Source organism: Cervus elaphus, chromosome 14, assembly GCF_910594005.1.
Source record: "Cervus elaphus chromosome 14, mCerEla1.1, whole genome shotgun sequence".
Lineage (NCBI taxonomy): Eukaryota > Metazoa > Chordata > Mammalia > Artiodactyla > Cervidae > Cervus > Cervus elaphus.
Genome location: NC_057828.1, coordinates 62,875,509 through 62,893,423, shown reverse-complemented (window position 1 = coordinate 62,893,423; position 17,915 = coordinate 62,875,509). Strand labels below are relative to the sequence as shown.

Here is a 17,915-nt window from a genome sequence, read left to right as displayed (position 1 = left end):
CCCCATTTAGGGAGCTCCTGGCTCCCCTGGAACAGAAGGGCAGCCTTTTGAGCTATAAACGCCTGCCATCCCGAATGGCCTGTGTCCTTTCGTCTTACATCTAGCTGGCGGGGCGGCCTGCACGAATGGGGCTGTGGTCAGTGATCAGGGTCTGCTCCGTGCTAGGCTCGGGACAGCAGCCCTCCTGCCCTCCCTGCCACTCTGCTGTCCCCGCCCCCGCCCCCACTGTGGGCCCCACGTGGGAGGGACAGAGTCAGGCAGTCCAACCACGCGGAACCTCTAATCCCAACCAGCTTCCGTGTCCTGTCCACCCTCCCTCGCAAGTCCCCTCCTGCCCACTCCCTAGTCTAGTCTCCTTTCCCTGCTCCTGGGTTTCTTATCTCTAACCTCACCTCTAACCACCCTCCCAGGGAGCTAGTGCAGGATTTCTTGTTCAGATGAAATGTCTCATTTCCCTCCTGGCCAAGGTTCTACTATGCTCTATCACCGGCTTAGCTGGGCTCCAGTGATCTTTCCTATCTGCAGATCTATGTCACTCTCTATTCAATATTCTTTGGTGGCTCCCATTGCCTCTAGAAGAAAACCTATAGGCTTAAGGCCTTTTTTGGTCTGGTTCCCCCCCACCCAGCATCCCCTTACCACTTCCCCAAATCATACCACAGGAACTCTTGAGGGTTTTCTTCTTTCTTAAAAGCACAATGCTCACCCAGATTACTGCATGGCCACCTTTACCCTTTCAGCAAACTTCTAGTTGTCAGGTGCAACTCAGTTGGAACAGGATTTTCCTCCAGAAGGAGTCATCTTCCAAGCCCAAGGCTCAGGACCCTGTTCTCATTTCCACCACACAGTTCCAAGCCTGTCCATCCCACAGCCTGTCCATCCCTGCATCCTCCTTGCCGAGCTTCCCCATTACCCTGCACGCAATTAGGTGCTCAGAGACTATGAAATGAATTACACAACTGACCCCAGTCCAAGGGCTGCTTCAAAGAAACCACCTGCCAAGGCAGCACTTGAGTTTGATCCCTGGGTGGGGAAGATCCCCTGGAGGAGGGCATAGCAACCCACTCCAGTATTCTTGCCTGGAGAATCCCATGGACAGAGAAGCCTGGCGGGCTACAGTCCGTGGGGTTGAAAAGAGTCAGACATGACTGAGCAACTTAGCACACAAGGGCCACTCCAGGGCTGGAACATCTCCCAGCCACATTCTATCCTCAGGTTCAGGTAAGGAGTAAAGTTAATGCCCGTCACCTGTAGGAGCAGGAGAAGCAAACTGCCCAGGGATGGGATTGTGCCCTGGATCACAGACAGAGCACCCTAGAGCTCCTTTCTATGGCGCCTCTCCTGCCCAAGGGAGGCCCAGTAAAGTGTAAGAAGCACAGGTCACCCCGTAGAGTTATCTAGCACATTCCAGGCTCGGCTTCTTCAGCTCTATATCTAGGGCTCTGGTCATTTAGTTCCGGGAGACCCCCAGGAAGGATCCAGCTGTTCTCAAGAGAGTCAGCAAGTCAATTAGATCTAAGGGCGGAAGAGAGACAATTGTGAGTCCTTCCAACAGTGAGGGCCCCTGGCCAGGGGTCTCACAGGGCCACTTGGCAGGGTGACCAAGGACAGCATGCCTCAGCTGCTCCTCTCCTCTCAGAGAGCACAGGCCACTCTCCCTCAGGCCAAGTTGTTGCTTGCAGCTCACTGGGGAATGAGGCTCTCAAGGGACTGTCAGGGGGGTGGTGGGGGGTGAGGACTCAAAGCTAGTGTTCCATGAGCACCCAGGGCACGCTCCAGATTCTCTCACCCCACCACCGCCTCAGGCACCATTTCCCCTTGCTCTCCAAATGAGGACAGGGACCAAGAGGCCTCCAAGGGGCCCAAGGACTACCAGACCCAAAAACCCACTTTCGTCCCTCTACCTCACCAGGGTCAGGATGCTGCCTTTGCGTTTTTGCTGTTTGCTCTGATCACAGAGGACTTCCCTGATGGCTCAGCAGGTAAAGAATCTGCCTGCAATGCGGGAGACCTGGGTTCGATCCCTGGGTTGGGAAGATCCCCTGGAGAAGGGAAAGGCTACCCACTGCAGTATCCTGGCCTGGAGAATTCCATGGATACAGTCCATGGGGTCGCAAAGAATCAGACACGACTGAGTGAATTTCACTTCACTTCTGATCACAACCTTCCCCATGAGAGAATGGTTAAAACAGTTTCCTCTTCTAGCTACATACCATTTTCTGCAACACACAAGGGCTGGTCAATATCACAGACTCAGCCCTTACTCAGATGATGATGATATCTAGCAGGTTAGGTTATTGTATGCTTTATTTATGTAGTTTAATGTGCACAACTCCACTATGAAAAAGGAAGAAGGTATTTAGCTCTAGACCTGCTTTCTCAGACTGTAAAATAGAGATCAGATAACTGTGCCCAAGGCACACAACTAATCAGTGGTGAGTACAGGATCTGAACCCAGGATTTGAGCCTCTCTGCTGGTCTCGAGAGGGCCCAGGACACAACAGAGAGCTGCTCTGTTCAGCCAGGAAACTCAGAGGGGACGGGGTGGGGAGGGTGCTAATAATGGGGAAGGCCGAGGTCGGGATTGGGGGGCGGCGGTGCTAATGTGTGGGAGTTCTCAGCTCCTGGCTCTCTTTATGCCTTGATTCCCTGTTCCTCCAGGAAATGGAAACCCAGTGCCTCTTCTTACCAGCCCCAGCCCGAGGGGGAGAGGGACGCTGGGGCCAGTCAGGTGCTGGGAGAGTCCAGGCTGAGGAATGTTTCTCAGGAATATCAATGTCAATACCTTAATGAGCCATAACGACCTACACAGATCTGGTTTGACACTAGTCACTGCAGGTCTGACAATTCATCATTCTAGTAACAGCACCAGGAATAAAGAGGGCCTTATCTGGCCGCCCCACTGGTAAAGCTAAGCCACATTTAAGGGAAGTGCCCTGCTGTCAAAAAGGAACACAACTGGGCGGGGGTGGCTTTCTAAGATGTTGGGTGACTTAATACCACAACCTGCAGGCCTGACACCGAATAATCAGCAGCCTCAGCCCAGCCCTCCTCTCAGGGGAGAAAAAACTTCCCTGTACAACTACTGCCCTGGCAAAGTAATCTCACCACTGACAAGAGAGTAAGTGAGCAAATGGAGGGGATGGGAGGGGAGGTTTAGGGTGGGCAGGGGACAGCTGTAGACCTTGGGGTGGTGGGAGAGGAAACACCTTGTGGTGGCGGGGGTGGACCCCTTCTGGAGTCACGGGCAGCGTCCCCGCCCCCACTCACAAGGCCAGGAAGGGGCACTGGACCCAGAGTCACAAGGCCTGCCCACGGCTGTCACTGGCCGAAGCACCATGAGCACCTCACGTCTCCGCTCTGGGTCTGTCTCCTCACACGTCAACGAGGGCCGAGACGAAGGTCTCCCACGTCCTTTCCAGCTCTGAAAACCACTCCAGCCAAGCAGAATGGCTGTGACGCCTCGGAGGGTGACGCAGCCTGGGCCTCTAATCAGGCAGAGGCCAGGCCTGCCCCGGCCACTGGAGCCAGCCAGGTGGAGAGGTCAGAACGAGATCCCACCGGAGCCTCCGGGGAGTCCTCCTGACTCAGGGAGCTGGAGCCGGGCCTAGGCTGTTCCCACCACGTCCCTTCCTCCTTGTTGCCAGCTTCTGGGCCATGAGACCATGACACGGCCAAAATGCCTTCCCCGCCCCTCACACCTGGCTGACACCCGGGGCCTGAGTCAAGGGAGCCGCGGCAGCAGCAGAAGGCCTGCTCCCCACGGCCTCATGGTGGATCCCGTGAGGCTCGTGTCCCCGGTCTGCACGGGTGTTCAGTGAGCGGCTGCCCTGGGCCAGGCTCTGCACCGGTAGCACAAGGGCACCAGCAGGATGGAAGGGCCACACCTGGGAGAGAAACGGGGGAACCAACACCACTCGCTGTCACTCAGCACCCCCGTCTCACACATCTCGTCTCCGCGCTCTTCACCTGCAGTACCCTTCCTCCTTCCCCCCCTCACCACCTGGCCTAGCTCTGAAAAGTCAGGAGGAGCTGGGTGCAAGAACCTCCTCCATCGCAGACACAGAGAACAGAATTACGGACCCGGAGCTAGGTAGGGGGGCCAGGGAGGAGGAGAGGCTGGGACTAACAGAGAGAACAACATGGAAACATATACAGGACCATATGGAAAACAGATAGCCAGTGGGAATTTGCTATATGACTGAGGAAACTCAAACTGGGGCTCTGTGACAACACAAAGGGGTGGGATGAAGTGGGAAGTGGGAGGGAGAGGTTCAAGAGGGAGGGGATGTATATATATACCTATGGCTGATTCATGCTGATGTACGGCAGAAACCAACATAATATTGTAAAGCAATTATCCTTCAATTAAAAATAAATACATTAAAAAAAAAAGAACCTCCTCCAGCATCTGTGTAATCTTGGACAAGTTACTTAACTGTTTTGTTTTGTTTTGTTTTAAATAGGGCTATCTGTTGCTCAGATGTTTTCTCACAAAGATTGTATAAAGGCCTGTAATGGCCTATAAAAGCCCTTAGCACAGTGCCTGGCAGAAGGCAAGTGTGTAATAAATAACTGTTTAGATAAAGGCCTCTGTGACCTTGCCCTTCCCTGAATTCCCGCAACAAGAAATGGCTAAGCCACGCTCTTTTGACCCTTTTCAAATATAGCTTCTAAGGGGTGCCAATTTCCCTGCTGGGTGATTTACCCAATAGTAATGTAAACAATGCTTTGTACACAGAAGTCACTCAACAAATATTTGCTGACTGATTAGCCAGTAAAGAAGCCTGAAGGTCTAAAAGGAACACAATTTCCCAAATGTATGGTAAGGTAACAAGAGCTGCTCTGGAATAGAAAGGGATGATCTGGGTCCTTAGAAACAGGTGCTTTGCCCCAGGGTAACAACTGCCCCAGAGAACCTAGCCCACAGGTTACTGAAGAAATGAGCCCTGGCCAGTCAGATTAAATGCCTGAGGCCAACTGAGCAGGATTGCACAATTTTCTTCCTCCCTTCCTTCCGCCCATGACCTTCCACAGTCTCACCGTTCCTACCCAATACATTCATACCAAAGGCAAAGGGCAGGGGCATCTGGCCCCTGGGCCCAAGATGGTGGGAGAGCAGCCCTCTGCTGGTCCACAACCAAACTTTCTCAAGGAACCTCAGAACACAGAAGTGTTGAAGGGCCTCGCCAGGAAACACCTCCTTGGACTGGAGTGGAGGCATTCTTTATCACTGCAACACAACACCAGATTCGACAAGTCATTTCCCCCGACCTGATCCTGCTTAGGGAGCTGACACCTCCATGGCTCATGGGAGACTCCAGGTTTTCACCTAAATCTCCCACCTCTCATGGACTGTGGCTTATCTCCACCTGACACCATTTTCCTTTTTAAGGGTAAGTTTTGACTTGATTTTTTTAGGGAAAGACTCTTACTTCCTGCAGTGGGGAGAAGACCCTCATCCAGAAGCAGGCGGGGTCAGTGTCTGGATGTACAATTCACTGGAAATCTCTAGGTTGCAAGAGAATGAACTCATGAATCAGCGGGAAGGTAATCTTTCTTTCCATCACTCTCAGGACCTAAGAATCTTCTAGATGGAGTCCATCTGTAGCCACTAAGGACCTCTTATGGCCTCAAAGTGGAAACTGACTTAGAAGTTTTAGACACTCAGGCCCACAGTGTCCCCTGAACACCTAACACCTCTTAGGTGTTCAGATTCTACGTTCAACATTCTACCTGCCCCCTGCCTTGACCAGATGTGTAGTATCACTGAAATAGTAAGAAGAACTGCTGAGAAAAGGCACATTTAGGTGAAAGAACTGTAGAGGCATGCAGACAAGTGTCTACATGTAATTTGGAGGGAAACTGGTTTATTGGTTTTGTTTCAAAATAACTTTCCAAGACCATATGGCTTGCAGATGATACATCTTTTCCATCTGGCCACTTCAGGAACCACTGTGCAAGCTGCTCCAGGGAAGAGAGGGCCTGAGTTTGAAAACCAACATCTACAAGTGCATTGCTCTGTGCGTTTGTCACTCAGTCATGTCCAACTCTGTGTGACCCTATAGACCGTAGCCCGCCAGGCTCCTCTGTCCATGGGATTCTCCAGGCAAGAATACTGCCTTCCTCCAGGGGATCTTCCTGACATAGGGATCGAACTCACGTCTCTTATGTCTCCAGGCGGGTTCCAGTGCCACCAAATGCACTACTCTACCGCAAACAGTTAAGTTTATCAAAAAATACCAACAGCACAGCAGGGGAACAACAGCTCCAGTTGTTTTCTCTCCAGGACGAGGCCTATTCCCTAAGACAACCGAAGTCCTCATTCAGTGACCACTGAAGGTCAGGGGCCCTGCTAGGGCCCCGAGCACCATAAGCAGGAAACAGCTCTGTTCAGAGCAGCATATCTGAAACATACCACTACCACGTATCAGCCCCACCCAAATACCCACCACCCGGGCTAGACAGATGGATGACCCCACAGGGATCCTGACTTGCAGAAAGGAAACTGAGATACTGTACGTCAAGTACTTACTCAGGAAGCTGACATTCACTGTCGTAAGCACTAGATAAATATAAATTACTATGGTTGCCGTATTTATTCAGCTCCAAAACTTAAGTTTTTAAAAACATTAACATTTCTGTAATGGAGGATGCCTTTAAATCTCTATCCATCTATTAGTGATCGTCTTATCCTTCTACCTCTCAGGCTGATAGTAAAAGAATGGCAACTGACAGTCTCTTTAGAATGAAGAAAACATGGTATTAGTGGCCAGGCCAATGAATGGTAAAACGGAGTAAGGGCCAAACACACACCAAGAGGCTGCCCTCCATCAGGCCTCTGGGCTCGTGAGGTTAAAGCAGAAGGAGGGGGAGACAGAGAAGGAGGGCCCAGAAACTACGGCTGGAGGCAGCAGGTCAGGAGAGGCCTGGAAACAGGAACAGGGAAACTCTGCCTCAAAGATAAAGCTGAGAAAGGAGTCTACGTACCAGCTGGGTCTGCTAGCCAAGGGGTGGGGCAGGGAAGGAAGGAGTGGGGATCAGAGGGCGGTCGAATGAGTACTGGTCCCATCGCAGCTGGGGAACTCGGTAGGACGGACGGGTGCTGCTGCTACAAGGCTGAACTACAGGAAGCCGTGTAAGGTGTCAGCGACGAGAAACAAAGGCTACCACGTCGCAGGCATGGGGGCCGAGAGCCGGCAGAGGACTGACATGGAAAGCAGGGCAGGTCTGGGGACCCAGACCGCGAGAAGAGGGAGAGAAACCCGGGACATCGGCCAAGGGGAAAAAGAAAGGGAACGGCGAGAGCTAAAGATGGAGCTGAGGGCTGAGAAACTGGGCGCGGGGGTGGAGCGGGGGAGTGGGAGGGGCAGAAAGAACGATGGGCGGAGGTGATGGGCAGGGGGAAGCGGGCAACGCCGAAGGGGGCTCCGCAAGGCAGGTGGCGGGGATCCGCCCGGATGGGACGAGGACAGCAGCCTCCCCCCACCCAACCCCGGCACCCAGTTTCTCACCTTTAACGTCGTTGGCCAGTGCCTTCCACGTCGGGGCGAAGGCGATGCAGTGGCCGCACCAGGAGGCGAAGAACTCCACCGCCCAGGCGCTGCGGGAGCCCAGCACCGTGGGGCGCACCGTGTCCGCCCGCAGCAGCGTCAGCGGGTCGGAGGACGAGTAGAGCGCCGAGCGCGGGGCCGCGCCAGCGCCACGGACAGCCAGCAGCAGGGACAGCAGCATCAGCAGCCGCGACGGCGGCGGCCCAGAGCCGCGGCCGCACCACCCCATCCTCGGCCGCCGCGCCGAGGCCACCGCTGCGCACAAGTTTTCGGAAGACTTGGAGCTCAGCGGCTCCGCCGCGGCACCTCCTGCCTCCGTGGGGAGGCGGAGCCCGCAGGCACCGCCCACCAGGTCCGGTCCCGCCCCTGGCCCCGCCCTCTGGCCCCGCCCGCCGGCCAGAGCGCCGACGAAGGCCGAAGCTGGAAGCTGGTCTCCCCGCCAGGCTGCGAGCGCCTCTCTTCGCCGTCCGCTGAGACCTTAGAGCTACTCGAGTTCTCGCCTCCGCCTGGAAAAGGCGGGGAGCGCAGCCCAGGCCCCCGAGCCCCGCCCGCCAAATGATAGGTGTGGGACATCCGCGGGGGCAGAGTCCCGGGCGACAGAGTCTCTCTGGGCGACCCGGGGAAGTCATTTGGCTTCTCATAGGCCCCGTACCCAACGGAAAAGGAATCCGTTGGAATGGATTGGACCGATGGACGTTGTTCCCAGAAAGTGCTGGGGATCCCACCAAGCGACGAGAAATTGTGACTTCGAAGCATTGGGAGAGAGTGAGGGGTGGAAGGACAGTCTCTTGAGTGTGTAACCACCATGACCCCACGGGGATCAGATGTGTCCACACCGCCTGAGGCCTGTGACCATCCAAGGAAAACATTATTTGAGAGCTTACTGGTTATGAATTAGAAGCGGCCTCCCATCATAGACTGGACTGGATTGGCGTGGCCCATTGGGCAGCGTCAGTTTGCTCAGCCGGCAGTTCTGGCCACCCTGAAGTTGTTAGGACTATTCCTGAGATAGGGGCTCCCAGCAGCCCAAGTCCCCCACATCTAACCCTCCAGTTTGCTCACGGATTTCCATATTCACTTACATATCCCTCTCAGGAGTAACCCAATAACTAATCTTGCCTGCGTGTGTATTAAGGTGTTAATGATTAATTTTCCCTGCTCTATCTTTTATAGCTCCAATGCTGAGTTATCTTAAGGGGAGCAGGTGTTCCTCAGAGTGTTGTCACAAATGATCTTTTTCCTCTGTGCCTCCTGGGTTAGCCCACCTCACTTGTAAGTCTTCTGAGACTAGATTTGTTATTCATTCAACATTTATCGAGTGGTTTCTTTGTGCCAGGCACTGCTGTAGGTACTAAGGCTAAGGCAGTACATAAAACCAAGACTCTACAGTCATGGAACCTACACAGACAAGGATGCAGACATAAATGTAGATCCTGTGTTGACAAAGGCTCTGAAGAAATGTACAATGAAGTAAGAATAAAGTGACAGAGGAAGTGGTATTTTATTTTAGATAGGGAAGTCAGGGGTGGACCCATCCCTGATATATACAGGGCCAGGGCAAATAGTGCAAATGGAGATAAACATATCATGCGTGTGTGTTCAGTCATTAAGTTGCGTCCAACTCTTTGCGACCCCAATGGACTGCAGCCCGCCAGGCTCCTCTGTCCATGGGTTTCCCCAGGCAAGAATACTGGAGTGGGTAGCCATTTCCTTCTCCAGGGGATCTTCCAGACCCAGGGATCGAACTCATGTCTCCTACATTGGCAGGAGAATTCTTTACCACTAAGCACCTGGGAAGCCCCACACATATGTCTACCTAATTTAAAATTATAAGCCAGTCTAAACTTAGGTAAAATTCCTCTCCTTTCATCTTGACAAGTACACAGTCACAAAAATCTGGAAGGTCAAACTTAAGTGTAGGATTCTTAGACTTCCCCTAAGATGTGCACTGGAATGGGGCTTCTTGGGTGGTAACTAGTCCCTGGCCCTCAACCTTCCTCCCATTCTTTGCACCCCAGCTCTGTCCCATACTTCATGGGACCTTGTGCCTGCACCTGTAACATCCCTGTCTGCACATCTGAGCTCTATCCATACCTTTAGCAAATAGCCCCTCCTTGGTTCCTCAGGAGAATAGACCTTGAGGAAAAGGCTGATGCAGTCTTTAGAAGCTGGCCTGGTACTCTTGGAACAGGGAGTTCTAGGGTTTCAGGAACTCCCAGTATGATCTAAGAAGAGGTGAGGTACAGGAGCTTTGGGTGGGCACATCCCCTTGACGTATGGGCTTCTAACTCTGTGGAAAGGGGCATGGCTGGAAGAGGACTGGAGAGCTCAGAAGACAAGGTAGGGGTTCCTCTTGCCCCCAGTCTGAAGGCAGTTCTAATGAGGTAATATTTGATCCAAAGACCCAAATGGAGAATGGGAGGGAAACTTGTGTCAATGTGGGAGAAGAGCATTCCAGGCAGATATCTGGAGGTTGGGGCTTTTGCTCGCTTCATGCATTCATTTTCTCTGTGCCAAAGTCTTGAAGTGCATAGATAATCCCCTAGCAACCTGGGATTCCCAGGGGTGGATGCACTCCAGTGGTGAGATCAGGTGCTGATAAAAGTCAAGTGCCTTCACTCTGTTGTTAAACAGTGTTGTCATTATCTTCCCCAGGGAATTCCCTGGAATTGAGGGGACAATGTTGGCTGAACGTGAAGCGTACCTGAGAAGGACAGCCCATGTAAGTTCACAAAGACTTGTTTGTTCACGTATCTATTTCAGATCATATCAGAAATGGAAAAGAATACAAATGATAAGAATGGAATAAACGATAAGAATGGAATAAAGTTTCTTGGCAATGGGACCGAAGAAATTGAGACTTATAAGATCTGGAATGTCAGTATCTCAGAAGAGTCATACAGGGGTTCTCAACTTTAAGTCTCAGAAGTCTGTTTAAACAGAATCTTAAAAGGAGTCTCAGATCAAAGCAAGCTGAAAGGTGTGACCTATAGCAGTAACCACTTTCCATGGTCCATGGGGACTTCTTGGGAACCCTAGGGATCCCCTTGACCACCATGTGAAAACCACTGGTCTAGAATTGAAAACAGAAAACATAAGTTTACAGCTTCCCGGCTTGCTCTTCCAGGAGCTTCCTGGGATGAAAAAGTGGCAGAGAAGGAAACCTACTCAGGGATAGGGCATGGAGGGGGATGGCATACCGAGGAAAGCATGACAGTGGGGGCATTTGGGAATTCCTAGCCAGGTTCCCTGTTCCCCTTCCTGCATACACGTGGTAGGAAAGTGAGGCAAGATAAATCAGACATGAGAGTAAAAGTAACAGCTAATAGTTTGCAGTGAATGCCCTGTTGAGTGCTTACAGATTCTACTCATTTAATCCTCACCCCATCCTTATGAGGTTGAGAGTATTATTATATTATCTGATTTTTACCGATGAGAAGACTAAGGTCAAAGGAGCCCTGTTGACTTTCCCACTTGTGAATCATTTGTGTGTTATGCGTGAATAAAAAAGAGGGAATTTGGGAGTCTGTCCACTAAAAATAAGATAGACGGTAAGAGGAAGGCAGCTTCTACACCAATACAGATGATGATGCTGAGCAACAGAATAGTGTTTGGTAAAACATGTCATCCGGTGGCAGAGCACTAGATGACTTTCTACTTACTAGCACTGAGGATCAGAGAGGGTGTGAGCCCCTGGAAGCAAGGGCGCAGCAGCAGGGAAGGAATTGTGGCTTTGTCCCTTCAGAACTTGCCTCTTGGTCTTCCAGGTGAACTTCTCCATGCCTGGGCTCAGTTGGAATAACCGTTGTGAGAGTTGGAAGAGAGGTCATGAGAGTCCGTTATCAGTTAGATATGGCAGGAAAGAAAAGACACATTCAGAAGGATGGCTGAGGGGGTTGCTAATGGATGGACTGGTTCAGAGGTGTGTGTGGGCAGGAGGAACTGACAAGACGTGTGAGGTTCCTAGCAATTAATGACAGAAGTCTTTCTTGCACTCCTCCAGAGTAGGAAACTATGGGAGGGAACTCTGTGAGGAAGACTGGTGGAAGCTGGAGTCCAGGAAGAGAGGCCTCCCAATAGGAGCCGTGATCACAAAATTCTGCCACTGCCAGGGACAGAGCCAGGAGGAAAGCAGGGAGGCCCCAGGAAAGTCTCACTTCCATCTCTTTCTCCGCCAGTCCTTTGCTGTCTTGCCATCACCTCCCATTGGCCAAACCCAATCAAAACCGGAAGTGAGGATGTCCTGATTATAGTCCACAAAAGTGGGCTTCTAGGACAAAAGGTGGGTTAGAGGAAAGTAGAGGATGCAGAATACTGTACCTAAACTTGGGCTCTTCAAGGCTTTAGAAACGAGAGTGGGAAACACAGAAATCCCTGACCATTTTTCTGTGAGTCTCCTAGGTGGGAACAGGGAACTGGGGGTCTAGCCACCCCCTGGAGAGAAAGCCAGCATACAAGGGCTTAGCCAATCCCTTCCCGGCTCCTAGTTCTTTCCTGTTCACACTTAGCCCAGTGGTCTTATTCTTGATCTGTCAAGGAGACTGAGGCCCAGAAAGGTGAAGGCCCTTGCACAAGGTCTCACAACAAAGTAATGGTAGAGTCCATTTTCATCAGGCTTTCCAACATAGCTATTGAAATATTAAGATGAGGACCTCTGTGAAAAGGATAATTGGGGCAGAACCCCATGCTCAGGTAGAGCTTCCCTGGTCCCCAGGTCATTTGGCAATTCAAAGGGAATAGGTAATGCACTCCCCCTCCAAACCACATACATTTCTAACGCCCCCTGCTTTCTCCCTCTTTCCACCCTCATCCCACAAGGACAAGCTGATTATTTCAAGTGAAATGAAGATATAAGGCTGTAGTCTCCAGGCCTTGTTATTAGGGCTCTCTGGCCAATATCAAGAGGCAAGCCTTTTAGGAACCTGCAAGTCATCAAATGAGGCCTAAAGTCAAAAGCATCAAGACCACATTGCTGAGTCGCTGGGGTGGAGGGTGTCCAGTCTTCCCCTTAGGAGACTTCTGGGGACCTTGCCAACTTTGTGATACTGTGAGATTGGTTTGGGAGAATGTTAGGCTTCTAGAATAGATGTCTGTGCACTTACTGAGCGCTTCCTATGGGTTGAGCACTGTTAAGTAAAGGGGCTTGGGGTGGGAGTATGGGGGGCTGTCAGTGAGTAATACCCCTGCGTCCCGTGTCTCAAATAAGGAACAAGCACAGGAAACAAATGGAGACTCAAACGCATCCACTTTCTCACAGATGAAATTGATTGGAGAATGTGGCTTAGACGCGCTGCCACGAAGCGTTCCTAATTAAAGGTGACTCCAGCTCTTGACAGGGGCTGAGCCTGTCTGGTAAGCTGGCTAAATGGAGGAAAAGGCTTCAGTGAGCACCTGCTGGCACATCGGCTGCCAGGTGCCAGAGAAGGAGATTCTGGAGAGACTGAGCCATACGGTGGAGTTCCTTTCCCAAAACTTACCAGTTAGGTCATCCATCCTCCCTCTCAGTGAGGCAAGCAAGGACCAGAAAGAAGCTGGCCCTGTCCTCCTACAGCTCGCTCTCTTTCAGGGACTAAGTGTACAGAAATTCCACTTATTAACCCTGAGTGTTTTACATGTTTTATCTCACTTAATCCTCAGTACTATCCTATAATATTGTGATCTCCATGTTACAGACACGGTCTCTGAGACATAGAGAGCTAAATAACTTGCCCAAGGTCACACAGCTATATAGGGCAGAGTTGGATTTCATCATCAGATTTCTGCATGGATAAATCAATTTGTTTTGCTACATTTAATTTTTTTTAACTTTTGAACAATGCCTTCTATGTGGAGTCAGACTCATAAGCCAGGAAGCAAGGGATCCAGGCTGAATTGCTAAAACCTTTTGCCACATCTTCAGAGTTACAATAAAGCCATTTCAAGACAGCTCATGCAGTAATATAGGTCTGCAAGTCTTGAAGTAGGCTTGCGGAAGACTTCTGTAATCTTATCTGTTTTATACATTTACTACCTCATATTATTTGTTTGCTGGCTGTCAGCCCTCAGAATTTTAGTCAAGCCTTTGAAGATTCCAGCCTGTCTTAGCAGAGATGCAATAAATATTTAGCCCAGAATCATGAGCTGGAGCCAGTTTGGTGGGGGTAGCTACAGAGGAAACAAGATAACTTCACAGGGATGTCAAAACTCAGAGGAACAGGATCTGAACCTCTTGGTCAGTTGAAGGGGCTGCCTGAGATTCTGGGTTTTGTCTTAATAAATGAGCACCTTAGGAAGACTCGGTTATACTCAAGAAAATCCTAAACTGAATCAGCTGAAGCAGGGAAGGGGACTCAGTTCAGTTCAGTTGCTCAGTCATGTCTGACTCTTTGTGACCCCATGGACTGCAGCATGCCAGGCTTCCCTATCCATCACCAACTCCCAGAGCTTACTCAAACTCATGTCCATCGAGTCGGTGATGCCATCCAACCATCTCATCCTCTGTCACTCTCTTCTCCTTCTGCCTTCAATCTTTCCCAGCATCTGGGTCTTTTCCAATGACTCAGTTCTTTGCATCAGGTGGCCAAAGTATTGGAGCTTTAGCTTCAGCATCAGTCCTTCCAATGAATATTCAGGAACTGATTTCCTTTAGGATCGAATACTAGAGTGAGTATCCTAAACCGAATCTGCTGAAGTAGGGAAGGGGACTCAGTCATTTCAAAGAACTAAATCAAGGGTAGGACAAAGCCATGCCTAGACTCTGAGACACCATGACACCATCTTGCTCTGCATTTCTAGTCTCTGTACATTGGCTTTATTCTGTCAGCTGGGCTGCTTCTGAAAGTCCAGAATTCTGGTTGCATGCTTTCAACTTTGAGATCAGAAGGGGGAAAAAAGCAATCGAACTTCTCTCCTGATCCTAGTTTGAAAAATACTGGAGAAAACTCTGGTCAGGCTTGGATTGTTTGATTGTTTGGATTGTTTGTGACCAGGGAGGTCACATCACTATTGGGGTGAGCACTATAACTGGCAACCCCAACCATAACTACATGTTTGGAGTAAGAAAGGATCTGTTTACCAAAGAAAAAGGAGTACTGTTATCAGGGGAAGTGGGTAAATGAGGCAGAACAGACTAAAGCAGGTTGTGACCAGAGCCTGAAGGCAGACGTGGACAAATCCAGTGGGCGAATGTAAAAGAGTCTAGCACGGTGTCCAGGACAGCAGGGCTCAACTAATACTTTTTTTTTTCTTTCTTTCTTTCTTTGTTTTTTAAAGTAGAAGCAAAGGGACTCCTCTGATGGTCCGGAGGTTAAGAATTCGCCTTGCAATGCAGGGGATGCCGGTTTGATCCCTGGTCAGGGAACCAAGATTCCGCATGCCCTGGAGCAAGTAAGCCTGCATGCCACAACCAAGACCTAACTCAGCCAAATAAATATTTTTAAAAATAGTAGCTAAGTCTGGGTACACCAGGAGGTCACAAGACCTACGTAGTAGCTGTGTCATGAATGCATCATAGATTTTCAGGTATCCAGATAAATTTGACTTAAGCCATTTAGTTGCAAAAAGAGGGAGAAGCATATGCAGAGAAGAAAAGCTATCTTGCAGGAATTTGCCCAGTCCACAGCAGGCACTGTTAGTGCTTTTTGCATGAATTGCCCAGATGAAATACTGAGTGTTTTAATGTTCCCAGATGACCACATCAGCATCCAGATGTTGCGTTCTTATTTTACGATGGCAGACACCCTGAAGGACTTCGCAAGGCTCCACCTCGCCTTCCTTAAGGGACCCACTTGCCCCGTGCTGCAGTCCATGGTTCAGCCACACTGCCTCCAGTCCTGGTTTTCACTCCCTGCCCAGCCCCTTCTCAGCTTCCCTGCAAAAGCTGTCTGTTGGATTAGAACATGTTGTGTAGGTTGTCTGGAGAAGGGCTTTTGTTGTGCAGTCACTGAGTCATGTCTGACATCTCAGAGGGGATGCTTCTGTTGGACAGATGGGCTTTCTATGTGCCCAGACACCACCGTGGCATCTCCTGGGGTGCCATGCTCCGCAGTTTGGTGGTCAGCTGCCTCATTTGCAGCTGGGGACTGTACCCTCTAGCCCAGGAGGGGAGTTTGAATGTAGTGTCTGCTTCTGTACTTTCATAAAAATATAAAATGCCCTGTCTACCACTTGATGAGCCTGAAACTTCCTAGCTGACCTTCATGGTCTCCTCTTCTCAACTTTGCCTTATCGAAAATAAAAGTTCCCTACCTTCCTGCTTTTTCTGGAAATGTTGTTTGTATTATTAATCTTGTCTTGAAAGTAATCACACTTGTGATTTACCCATTCACTAACTGTGGGGGTGTGTCTTTGCATTCCTGGTTGATGCTCAGATGTTGGTCAGAAAAGATAATCTTTTATCCTTGTGGCAACTATGAATCATTTTTAAGGTACCCCAACATTTTCTGGGGCTTCCCTGATAGTTTAGTTGGTAAAGAAACCGCCTGCCAATGCAGAAGACGTGGAAACACAGGTTCGATCCCTGCGTCAGGAAGATCCCCTGGAGTAGGAAACAGCAACCTGCTTCAGTATAACTGCCTGGAAAATTCCATAGACAGAGATGCCTGGCAGGCTATAGTCCACGGGATTGCAAAAAGTCAGACATGACTTGACTGAACAACAACAAAAGCCCTTCTCCAGACAACCTACACAACATGTTCTAATCCAACAGACAGCTTTTGCAGGGAACCTGAGTTGGAAAACTTATTGCCAGTCTGGGGTCCCTCTGAGAAGCAGACATTCAGCAAGGGCAAGGCGGGACCTGCCAGGTGATGGCTGCAGACAATACGGCTGGAGGAGCACCCCAAGGAGAGGGAGTCCTCCCACAGATTTACCCTCCCTTTGAGGCCTGAGTTTCTCAGCCCTCCTGGAAGCAGGTGGAGGTGGAAGGGACTGCTCAACTTCGAAAGGGAGTGATCTCAGCACACAGAGACTATGGCTAGACAAGCATCCTCCCAGACACTCCTCTCTAGCCTTCAGGGATCTCCCCCTGCCATGGCCAGGAATCATAAGATGGACACCACCCATGATGAAAGAGCACGTTTCACACCCAGACAGGACCGGACAGTCCACGAAGCACTTTGCCCAATGCCATCTCCTTTGATGGAAGTAGGCATCGTCAAGCCTGATGATGATGATGACGCAGAACCGAGGTTCAGGTAAGCTAAGAAAGTTGCTCCAGGGTGTATGTCTAGTAAGAAACATACTGCAGAGCCCAACCTTGACCCGACAGACCACCCACAGTCCTGGCACCAGGGAAAGAAGAAAGAGAAAGCAAAAGCCACTTCCTTCCTGGAGCGATGCTACTCCCCTTCCATAATCAGATGACTTCCTCTAGTCTGAGGCAAGCCATTTGCTATCATTTTGTCTCTCCTCCAAACTCCAACAAGCCTCTCTCCCCATACCCTCCCGTGAGCATTTCAGGCATTTGGATGACAGAACAAGCCCTTGGACGGGAGCTCCTCCTCCTTCCACCAAACTGCAAACCCCTTACACCTGTGCTCATCTGCTTAGTCTCCCTCCCAGCTCCTTCCTCTCATCACCTCCAACCCCTACGCTTATGGCTCAGTAATTTTGCTCCTGATGCCCTCCTCCTGCCCCCACACACCTAACTCTTTCTTGGTACTAAATCAATTCCTTCCGCAAACAAACATACTGTCTCTCTCCTCCTAAAACTGAGAAAACAAGGGCCTTCCCTGGTGGTCCAGTGGTTAAGAATCCGCACTTCCATAGCAAAGAGCAGCGATTTGATTTCTGGTAAGGGAAGTAAGATCCCACATGCTGTGCAGGGCAGCCAGGGAAAAAGAAAAAAAACCAACAAAACAAAACTCCTAGGTGAACATACATCTCCCCGCCCCCCCCCCCCCAACCCCGGATACGGTCCCGTTTCCCTCCTTCTCTTCACAACCAAACTTTACAACAGGGTTCTCTGTGTTCACTGCTTCCACTTCCTCACCCCACCCTTTCCTCCTCAACCCATTCTGGCCTGGTTTCCGACACTGCCCAAAGTCAAGATTGACCACAAGCTCCTGCATCATCTGATCTACCTCCCACCTCCTTCCTCTCACTTGCAGCCTTGACACAGCGGATGGCCCCCTCTTTCTTGAAACCCTTTCTTCTTTTTGCTTTTAGTTTAAACCACGCGAATCCCTTTTCTGTTGCTACAGTAACAAATTATCTTACTTAGTGGTTTAAAACAATGGCAGTTGGTCATCTTACGAACGGTTCCATAGGTCAGAAGTCCAACACTGGCTAATATCTAATTGCTGGCTGCTCTGTGTTCCCTTCCAGAAGTTCTAGGGAAGAATCTGTGTCCTTGCACATTCAGGTTGTTTAGCAGAATTCATT

At 50.4% G+C, this 17,915-nt stretch overlaps 1 protein-coding gene across 2 annotated transcripts in view; it reads right to left on the bottom strand.

Annotated features, from left to right (window-relative positions):
- The window catches only part of QSOX1 (quiescin sulfhydryl oxidase 1), a 40,194-nt gene extending 32,300 nt beyond the window's left edge, over positions 1–7,894 (bottom strand). The window contains exon 1 of one of the 2 annotated variants that reach the window (XM_043923450.1): positions 7,515–7,894. In XM_043923450.1, the coding sequence (XP_043779385.1) occupies positions 7,515–7,782 (268 nt within the window). In that variant the 5' untranslated portion in view covers positions 7,783–7,894. The remainder of the gene's footprint in view (positions 1–7,514) is intronic. The other variant, XM_043923452.1, reaches the window with a different exon arrangement.
- Positions 7,895–17,915: the final 10,021 nt, after the last annotated feature.